This window comes from Cryptococcus depauperatus, chromosome 1 (genome assembly GCF_001720195.1).
Source record: "Cryptococcus depauperatus CBS 7841 chromosome 1, complete sequence".
Lineage (NCBI taxonomy): Eukaryota > Fungi > Basidiomycota > Tremellomycetes > Tremellales > Cryptococcaceae > Cryptococcus > Cryptococcus depauperatus.
The window spans coordinates 3,090,094-3,101,018 of NC_089468.1; the positions used below are offsets into that span (position 1 = coordinate 3,090,094).

Sequence of the window (10,925 nt, forward strand, 5' to 3'; positions counted from 1 at the left end):
TGGGAAAATTTGTATACTTTAGTAAAGGATGCAATTGTCAGGATAACGGGACAGGGAAAGGTCTGGCGATCTCAGGAGATTGTGTATGCCTCGGAAATGGTATGATTGAGTGAACCGGGACCTGGCCAATAGACATAGAAGCCGAGAAAATATAAGGAAGGACCTGTTGGCAACTCTTCAGAGAATGAATCTCAATAGCTGTCTTCGTCTATTCCAGCTACACACTCCTCACTCAAGCCAGCCTCGTCCCAAGATTTTCAGTTCAAAGACCCAAGACCCAATCCAAGTCCTGATAGTAATCTCTATTAGAAATGGTTTTGCGACGTTAGAAAGATGTCATGAAATAGTTGCTTGAAGTAGTTTCAAAAAGTGTCATAATTGTTGTTGGCTTTGTATCCGACGGGATCAAATTTTTCATAACTTAAATGTCCGACGGTTTTCAACATTGACATGAAAAGAAAAGCCATTTCTTCCAAATAATATTTGCAAATTCATTACGAAGTATTTACAAGAAGCTTTAATGGCAAGGATTTGCCAGGAGATTGGATTGGTTCTCCGGCTTTGGACTCCAGGCGCTGGGACTAGAGGTAGATTGAACAAAATATATCTATCTAGAATAGATGAAGACAGCTATCAAGATTCATTCGCTGAAGATCTATCAATGATGAGTCCTTCCTTATATCATTGTCATTTCTGTGGCAGTCATTCAACTTACCATGTCCTCTGCATACACAATATCCTGCGCTCCTCTAGCCTTTCCCTGCCCATAATCCTAACAAATATACTTGGTGCCAGCCACGGCTTGAACCTTGCAATGATTTATTGAATTTGGCTTACACATTTTCCTGTATACGATCTGTTCTATCAGACTTAGCAACCAAGTAAAACCCTCAAAAAAATGCAAAGTACTGAGGATGGGTGGATTTGCTAAAGAAAAACGTGAGCGACTATTGCAAAAGCTGATGCCCATCCCTAGTGCTGGCAATTATTTCAACTTGAATGTTGAAGCCAGACGAAAACTACTTGTGGGATGATATTAAACTCAATTTAGATTACAAGACAAAATATAGATACAATATCAGCAAATGGTTTGAAAATGCAGTACACTCTGTATTGTTGAATGATAAAACTTATGACGTGTGATTTAATTCCACGTGATTGATCTTCCTATTCTTGGGTTGTCCATTGGTTTCATTCACAAACAATTTTGCAATTACACTTCCATTTTCTTCAAAAGGAAACTTATCTTGAAAAGCAATAGCCGCATCTTGAAGCACCTAGGTGGTCCCCAGCTTCAACTCACTTCCAACACATTTCAATGTGGAGGCCAGAATCAAATCACTGTCCCAGTTGACACTGACAAGAATGCCTGCTGCATCGACGTCAAAGCCAAAACACAGAGTATCCTCAGGATTGGTCGCCGATACAGTCAAAAGACATGAAGCTGGCAGTGGTATTGCATCTCCCTCATCAGAATGTTCTGTTCCCCGCGTGGCCTCCAGTTCATTTGGATCAATCGCAGCACCACCACCATCACCACGCAGTTTTTCTTGCTTATCTGACGGGCCATCTGCCATTGGCTTGCTTGGTAATGAAGAACGCGCTAAATCCCACTCGGAACAGAATCATCCTTTAGGTTTGAGCTCATCTCCATTGTTAGTTCGCCGCGCAAGTTATACATTTTCCATCAGGCCACCCAACTCACAGACTTCTGTTCACAATTTACCGAGCGAAGCGCCGTGTCCCAGTTCATCTCCTCAGAATTTGTCCTATGATGTGCCGCATGATCGCCCATTGTCTCGTGGGTCACTAGATGGATCGAGGCGAATCAAATCACTTTTGCCCACGCCTATGTTAAAGAAACGGCTGCCTCCACCCCCTTTGAGACCAAAATCTTCGAAAACAGACAGTTCAAATGGCCACTCGAGTCAAAGATCTATACAGATTGTCGATTCCAACCGGCAACCCAACAACGAAGAGACAAGTGAGAAATCTACTTTGGGTGTGTATTATACCCCAGCATCGCCTGTGGTACCACTTTACTCCCTTCAAAAAAGGGAGATCAACGTGGCAGATAGCACAGAGAGTGCAGCGGGAGAACGTTGTAGAGGCTCAGAGACAGAGGAACGAGAAGGCATATCTGGAATCAATGATTATCTTGACTCAGGACAATCATCAAGGAACAGCATTGCCAACACGATGAAGAGTTCGGATATTGACCAACATAATCTTGGTCGGAATACTGGTGTGTTTTGTCACTATATCAACAATGAGATATTACTGCCGAAACTGATTGGCAATGTCTGAATAGGACCATTCTTACTGTCACTTGCCCAGCCAGTTTTGCCTTCTGATCTCTCTCGACAACTATCGAACAGACCTAATTTACACAGTCGAGCGAGTTCTACATCCTCTTTAAACGTATCATTGTACAGCCTCAATAGCAATGTAAGCCAGATATAATTTTCGCAAACCCTTTTTCACCATTGTGCTGATTGCCGTTAATACCATGGGTTCTGATTTATTTATATTCGGCTTTGCTGATAATATTTAGGTCTTCGTCCCAAAACTTACGCGAAAGGATCCAGGTCTTTCTGTCACGACTCCTCTCACGTCTCAACGTATATCGCTGTCGTCCTCACTTATTGAGGCACCTACGCCGCCTATTCCACAGAAAAATCCCCTAAGAAATCTGAATAGAGACACTCCATTTGTATTATCATCTGTGCCTAGTTCTGCATCATCATCCAAAGCAAGTTCACAAGAGGAAAATGACAGCTCTGATGTTTCTGTGGATACATCTGTTGTCGCTAGACAAGAGAGTCTGGAGAGTATAACAGCCGCGGTCGGGACACCCTTGACTCCTCGTGTGAGGAAAAGAAGAATAGAGCAAATTGTCAATGGCTTGGAAGCGAATGAAGAAGCAATGGTAAGGCTGGGAGCAAATGAAATAAGACCAAACAGTAGTCTTTCCAACTCAGACATGTCGCACAGTCCGGCTGTCTCACCGCTTTTACCACCATCATCTCCTTTCTCACAGTCATCAACGTTCATCAATGATCAGATGCAATCGCCTAGTGTCACTTCGACCTCTGTTTATCGTAACACGTTGAACACGACCTTCACAGCTGCCTCAGCATACAGTCAAGACTCTTTGCTCTCGACCGCTACGAGCTACGCACCTACTGTACCAACTCCTAGGAGCGCATCAAGTCTTCAATTGAAGTCCGAAGAGAAAAAAGAAAAGAAAGGTAGAAATAAGAGGAGACCTTTGTCTGGAGTCATCGCGGCACATCTACCCTGGGGACGTCATAGCAATCATGAAAAGAGGGCAAGTGTAGATTCTATCCCAAATGGAGCAAACTTGGAATATACAGCCAGTAGACACAAGGTGAGCGTTTCTTCTTTCTTACCAATTTTTCATTATTTTATTCTTGTTATGCTGTAACATTGTCCTAATTGTATGCTGATGCTTTGAGTACTCTAGAGGTCAAATTCTGTACCTCGCCCGGTCGTAGGAGTCATCTCAAACAGTATCAGCGGGCGGATGGCCAGTCCTGATGTACCGTCAAATACAATTTCTGCAGCCAACAGCGTTGGGGGAAGTATGAGTGAAGGCTTTGCAACGGATCAGGCAACAACGGGACATACTCCTATCTCGTCTAGTACTAATCATTCACACACAGGTCTAGTACCAATCGGCAAATCGTCGACCAAGTCGTCTTCCTTACCTATTCTCCGTTGCTATCCTTCTGGTGCATCGCCACAAGGTGATCTTCCATCACCACGTCAATCCGATACAACCTCTGCCTGTGGCTCTGTGGCTGCCAGCCCTTTCCTTTCCAGTTCACCAGCACTATTGGCCAGCTCTCCAATGTCTCTGTCCAAGAGACAATATATACTCAGGGAGATTGCCAGCTCTGAGCGAGCATATGCGAAAGATTTAATACTTGTTAGAGATGCCTTTGTGTATGCTAAGTCAATCTCGCTTCACTCATTCCCTTCGATGCCTATGTCGCGTTTCGAGTGCGGTGATCGTGAAGGTCTGAAAGCGAAAATAGGCCATGGAAAGAGAAGCAGTATATACACTTACCAAACAGAGGACAGCCGTAACAATGGCTTTAATTCGACGTCTTCGACGACATCACCACCTCCAAAACCCCCATCGGATGGATTCAGTGCTTACCTTGATTACTCACGGTATGGGTCAAGATCACGATCATCGAGTATTTCGATTTCTAATCCGCAGACGCCAGCTCAGATACAACATACTTTTGTCAAGACTGAAGTAAAAAAAAGTTCGATGTTACCACCTACTGGCAAGCCGCTCTCATCGGGAGATATCAAAACTATTTTTCTCAATTTGGAGCAACTTGCCAGTTTGGCGGAAGAGCTAGCTAATAAATTTGAAAATGCACTTGGAGATGTTGGGCAATTTGAAGAAATAGGGAAACAGCAAAGCGATAGGGTTGGAGAGGTTTTCTTGGAGATGGTACGTTCTTGTCTACGATGTATACATGACTACGGAATAAGGCAACTAATTTTCAATGATTAGCTGCCGAAAATAAGACCACTTTACATCCACTACTGTGCTCGCCAATCTCAAGCCTCTCGGCGACTCTCTACCTTACTTCTCAAGCCCTCTTTTGCTTTTTACATTAACACTGTTTGGTCATCTATCTCACCCTATACGCATGCATGGAACCTTGATTCCATGCTCATCAAGCCTGTTCAACGTCTAACAAAGTATCCGTTGCTTTTCGAAGACCTCTTGAAATTAACTGATCGAAGTCATCCTGATTATTTTTGTATTAGGCGAGCAGCAGAAGAAATCACACGTTTAGCTGGTGAAATTGATGAGAGGACGAGAAGAAAGGACATTGTAGAAAATGCGCTTTCAAAAACTGGGGTTGGAATGAATGTAAATGTCGCAGGAGGAGCAACGGGAGGAGGGAAAGATAAGAAGGAAGGAAAGCTCTTGGGATTGAAAAGGTTTAAAAAGGAAAAAGAAAAGCATATTGCTGGCCTCGCTCATCGAAAACCAAGTAAATTGTCCGAATCCTCTCTCTTTCGCCTTGCTTCACTCTCTGCCCGCCTTGCTCTTTTCTCAGATAATATTCCAAAACTCGGGCAAGACATGCTCCTCTGGACAGCAGCTGCGAAGGAAAGCTTGACGGCTTCAAATGGATTGATAAAATGTTGGTTAAGAGTAATACAACTTGATTCAACGGACACCTTAGATACGAGGCTTCTGAAGATGAGAAATATTGTTGATACACTTGTCATCCAAGCCTGGGAGGAACTCGTGGGTTTTTGTTTTCCTTCTAATTACAGCTGTATCTTAACTAACAGCGAGGACCACAGTCTGAAAATGTCATGACGTCAATTTTACCCTCGCTTTCACTATTGCTTTCGTCTCTCTCAAATCCTACTTTCATCCTTTCTAAGCGATCTTCGCTCATGTCGTCATATACTAAGCATCATCAATTATGTTCTTCTCATAAGACCCCTCCACGCATTGTCACTCAAGGCGCTATAGAGTTTATAGCTCTACATGAGCAACTGCTAGAGGACTTGCCTGCTTTTTTAGAAAGATGTACTAGAATGCTGGATTTCATTGTGGTCAGCTTTAGTAGAGCACAAGGAAAATTTTGGGGCCAAGTCAAGATAAAATTGGAGGGGTTTGTCACTACCTGGATACAGTCACCTTTGGGAAAAGGTTTGTATCCTGGGCTCACTGTTGGTGTTGACAACTCGGGCAAAGATACATGCAAGTCAGATGCGCGGGCAGAAGAAACTAGGATGGAAAGTAAGGAGATAATAGCGAAATGGTTCAAGATCTGGAAGGATTATGCTAGAGTTCTGGATGGTCTTGAAAGTATAAAACCATGTAGGTCTCATTTTTCTACTCTTGCGTTTGATCACTTATTGTTATCTGACTTTTCTCTTGACACTCACAGATACTGATAACAAATCAGCGCTCAAACCACCCAAGCTCGAATTACAAAAGGTATCCGATCATCATTCAAAAATTCAACTATTCGAACTTATGCCTTCTCCGACCCTTCGACATTCGGCCAGTAGCGTCATCTTCCCTACCTCATTGTTTCTGCCATCCTCTAGGCCAGGCAGCCCTGCATTTGCCCCAGAAACGACTCGCCATCGGTCTTCTTCTCTTCATTCAGAGAATATTGGGTCCCATAGTCTAGCCGCGATCTTAGCCTCACCTCTTTTTACAGAAAAGGATAAAGAAAAGGATAGTAATGGGTCAGGATCGAAGTTCAGCTTGGTCAAGCGATCTAATTCCAAACCTCAAAAAGGGAAATCCAGTCATTCGAGGAAAAATTCCGGTCTATGCCCTGCTCCTCTCCCACCTTCAGCCACCTCACTAACAACTCCGCTGTCTGGCCCTTCCACTTCTGCTGGTCTTGTTAGTGGAGTAGGCTCTGATTCGGTAAACGTGCAATTCAGCCCCTCAGAACCCTCAACAATCTCTTTTAATTTACCTCAAATACCAAATGAGGATGAAGGATGGGGCGGTCTGGGCTCGTCTCCTTCAAACTCGTCCATGGATCCGCCTAGATCTGAAACAAATTCAACACGTGCTTTTGGACGACATAAGTTTGAAATATTGGCTATGCAAAGCAGTGACGCTAGCACCGCTATAAACAAACAGAAAGAAGGAGAAAGAAACTATATTAATGTGACACCATTTCCCTACACTAGCAGTAAGGTAGATTTGAGCTGTTCTGAAGTCTGCCTCAATTCAGTTTCCAACTCTGATATACCATCGATGTCTTTGGCCAGCCTGCGAAATGATGGTATTCCATCGCCGCAATTTGGAGCACATCCATCTTTACATACTCGTAGATTGTGTCAAACAGCAAAAAATGCTAATGATGCAGTAGTAGTGACAGAAGGGAAAATGCCTAGAGGAGGCGGAAAGGTTGCTGAAGGTTGGAAAAATGAGAGTTTACTTTATCAGTGTGCTTGTGTGGCGAATTTGTATGTGCATCTTTCCTGCAGCAAGTCTTTTATTATCATATTGGTACTAACGATATCGAATAGTGATCCTTCTCGGCTGGGAAACAAACAGTATAGGGGTTTATGGTTTCTGCCAATGGTATGCGGCGATTTGATAGAGTATGTTCTTTTCAATAGTTTTTACCATCTATCATAACTCACAAGTTAAAAATTTAGTGTGTTCTACGAGGTTGGTCGTATAGGAAACTTGCGCTCATTTCCTTACCCAACGCTGGGTATCGACAATGACGGTGTCTTGGTTGGACGGTCAGAGAATGGGGACATTGGGCTGGTTATTTGTAGTTTCCTTGAACCACTAAGGGATTGATTATAATTCTAGAGGGATTATTCCGTTTTATCTTGGTGTTTTTCTCTTAGTAAAGAGAGCAATAGTTGTAGCTCTTATGCTTATGCCTATGTATGTAGTATGATAAGTTCAGTTTTTTAAATGAAAGGGGAACCTCCTCTACGTCATCATTTTCAAGAAATGCAGTACAAAGGTCACTTTTGTAATCTTCTTTCACAGTTGACTTGCTATTCTACTTTTTGACATCTCATCATCTCTCTATTTCGATGTCTGAATCGCAGTCACAAATTTCAACCATGGCAGAGACCTCTCCGCCACCAGGTAAAGCTAAACTGATTTATTGTAAGGCTCATGTTGCCATACATCCAACGGCGTTGAGGACAGATAATATTCCTGGGTATCTTGGTATTGTGCAGACATGCGTTCGTTCAAACGAGGCAAGTGCACTAGGTGATAATGTTCTTGTCACTTGGGTGCCAGAGGTAGTACTGGAACGAATGGATGCCCAAGACCGAGAAGGATACAAGAAAATCGGGGAAAAGTCTGACAGTGAAGCTGAAATAGTCGAGAATGGTGAGTGCCCCGATGGAGGTGAGATACATTCTCATAAAAGATAGAATATGTTTTTGTGTCTGTTCCTCCACCCAAAGGTGAACAATACGCCTTCTCCATACCTGTCGCCAGCATCTATAGCATTCTTGTCTACCCCCCTAGTTTGACGTATTGGTATGGCTCCGCCACGCTTAAGTAGGTCCTCGTCTCAAGGCGAATCGCTTACTCATACATATGTCAGTCTGATCGGAGGAGTCTCTTTGCCGACACTGTATTTTCATGACGACGAATCGCCCCTCCTTGACCCATCTCAACCTCGACCTCGATCCAGTGTCACAGCGTCACCACTTAAAGCTCGTTGGGGTTTCCCGCCTTTTCTCTCTGCCCTATCCTCTCATGCTCTCCTCATTCAATCAAAGCTGGTTCAGCCAAAGAAAAGTAAAGGCGCCCAATTGTGGCTTGTCAATCCAAGTAAGGCCGATCGCCAAGTCCATGAAGCCGAAGTGGAAGATGAAGATGTACCTACTGTGCCAACGCACCGTCGTTCATCATCGGCTGGCTCTTTAGGAATAGGCATTAAGCCAGGGGTAAATTATCCACCCAAACCAACATACCCTGCTTTAGCCAACATCAACACCGCCTCGCCCAGACAATCTATCCTTACCTCTCTCTCAACATTGACAAACCTCTCACGCAAGAAGGCTTCTCAAATTTTATCGCATCCTCTGGCTCAACCGGTTGTGCCGCATCTGCCACCTGCAGTGAGAAGCTTCGTGAATGCCCCTGGCGAGTTGGAAAAGTTAGGCAGGAAAAATGGCGATAACGAGGGCGGAAAAGGCAAACAAGTCGAGGAGGAGTTTGAATCGGCAAGATTATATCTTGCAAAGTGGGCTCGTGTGGTTGCAGAGGAAGGCGAGAAGAACCGTCGTTCTGAGCTGGCTGCTCAAGCTCGTCTTCCCACCTCTACTGACCCCGATGGTGTAATAAGCCTATCACATTCGCCCACAGAAGAAGACTTATCGTCTACTCTCGGAGCTTTCTCCCTTTTACCAAAAACATTTTCGAAACGTCCCATTCCAAGCTCAACCCGAGTACCAGAGGAACCCATCACACTCACAGATTGGCGCTCGTTTGAAACAGACGCACGCCCAGAGGAGTGGGTACGTTGCGAGATTTTCAGAAGGGGCTTTAGTGATGATCCTATCGATGTGCAAGCGAGAAGGGAAGGATGGGAGGTTTTGTTAGGAAGTATCCCATGGAAAGTTGGTGGTCTTAGGGGCGGAGAAGAATGGTTGGCGGCCAGAAGAAAAGAACGTGCTGAGGTTCGTGAAGGACATCGTCAAGTGTATGAACAGCTTAAACACAAGTGGCGTGCCGATATTGAGTGGGGTGCTTCGAGTCATAAAGAGGAGTCTGGAACAGGCAGAAACTTTGAGGGATGGCAAGAGGAATGGCACCGTATAGATGTTGATTGTCGGCGTACTGATCGTACACATCCCATGTTTGCTGTTCCATCTCCTTCCTCTTCTGACGCACCAAAGTCGCCCAAGATTGGCACCGAAACGTATTCAGTAAAGATGAGCTGGGATCGCGAATTTACAAGCAAAGAGACAACGGATTTTGGTTTCGATGGAAAGATGGATGAAGAAGAAGCCGGTTCAGCTAGACTAAATTGTATGTCAATTCTTTGCCTATTCCTATCCTTTACGTTTTATTAAGCTTTGAATTGACCTCTTACTATCAGCTCATATCGCATCCCTTCGCCTGATTCTCATGACGTACCACTTCTACTCACCTTCACTTGGATATGTCCAAGGCATGTCCGATCTTTTGTCCCCTATTTACTATGTTTTCGACGGTAACGAAGCAGATTCTTTTTGGGCCTTGGTAGGATTGATGCAAGGACACGGTGAAGAAATGAGTAGGGATAATGACGAAGTGGTCAAATTCAGGCTGGGCAAACAGGCAAAAGGTTTGGAAGAGAATTTCCTTAGAGATCAGAGCGGGATGAAGAGGCAATTAAGCACACTATTAGAGCTGTTGAGCGTGATGGATCCGGGGCTGTATAATCATCTGGGTACGCTTTTCTTCAGCCAATCTTTCTCTTGCTTTTTCACAAATGCCATGTTTGAGAACACTAACCTGTTAAACAGAGCAAACCTCGTCCCTTAATCTTTTTTTCACATATCGTTGGATCCTTATACTTTTCAAGAGGGAATTTCCATTTTCAACCATCCCACGTCTTTGGGACGTCCTCTTCACTTCTTACTACTCCTACGAATTTGTCCTCTTTGTGGCTTTGAGTATACTGCAGCAGCAAAGAGAGGTCATCATTCGATATCTCAGAGAGTTTGACGAGGTTTTGAAGTATGTAAATGATCTGAGTGGAACCGTGAGTACTTGTGGGGTAATCATAAAACAATACAGAAAGGATTGCAGCTGACGGGCTGGTAATTTAGATCAACATAGATTCTACGATTGCCCAAGCGGAGGTTCTGTTCTTGACATTTCGTAGTTTAGTACAGGATCTTGACAGAGACAACGTTTCAACGTGCCCCCAATCTGCACCAAAGATCAAGAAAGAAAACGAGAGTGAGGGTCAAGACAAAGCAGATGCTGCTGGTAGGGATAAGAACGATGACATGGTAGGCCAAATAAATGGTGGCAAGGAAATAGCGAACAAGATTGAAGACAATCAAAATCTGAATAGAATAATTTCAACTAACTTGCGATCATTATTGATTGGATGGACTCCTAAAGACTCAAAGAAATGAGCCTGTAGATAAATCTTGCTCTGCATTATTGAGCTTTTTTGCCCTTGTTTTGATTTGAGAAAAGAAGTTAGAGACTAATCAAACATTCATTGAGATTAATGTGGATTGGAGCTGTGTTGTTTGTGTGGCCTTGTATTTGTCTTGTGGCTGTACTATCTATTCTATTTCCTTGTATTGTTGATTAGCTTGCATCAAACTGCATGTATCATTCTTTGCATGTCTGTGCGCTTCATATACAGCTTTTGTGAATTTTGAGATATCAGACCTGA

At 43.7% G+C, this 10,925-nt stretch overlaps 2 protein-coding genes across 2 annotated transcripts; both read left to right on the top strand.

Annotated features, from left to right (window-relative positions):
• Window positions 1-1,365: 1,365 nt before the first annotated feature.
• Window positions 1,366-7,351, top strand: L203_101216 (uncharacterized protein; the record flags this gene model as incomplete). The annotated part of the gene is made up of 9 exons (XM_066210661.1): window positions 1,366-2,245; window positions 2,312-2,448; window positions 2,555-3,391; window positions 3,488-4,492; window positions 4,556-5,305; window positions 5,365-5,890; window positions 5,961-7,005; window positions 7,069-7,143; window positions 7,201-7,351. The coding sequence occupies 9 exons, from the start codon at window positions 1,366-1,368 to the stop codon at window positions 7,349-7,351; spliced, it is 5,406 nt and encodes a 1,801-aa protein (XP_066066758.1).
• Window positions 7,352-7,596: 245 nt separating this feature from the next.
• Window positions 7,597-10,656, top strand: L203_101217 (uncharacterized protein; the record flags this gene model as incomplete). The annotated part of the gene is made up of 6 exons (XM_066210662.1): window positions 7,597-7,903; window positions 7,948-8,077; window positions 8,124-9,556; window positions 9,627-9,959; window positions 10,036-10,274; window positions 10,342-10,656. The coding sequence occupies 6 exons, from the start codon at window positions 7,597-7,599 to the stop codon at window positions 10,654-10,656; spliced, it is 2,757 nt and encodes a 918-aa protein (XP_066066759.1).
• Between the last annotated feature and the right edge of the window lie 269 nt (window positions 10,657-10,925).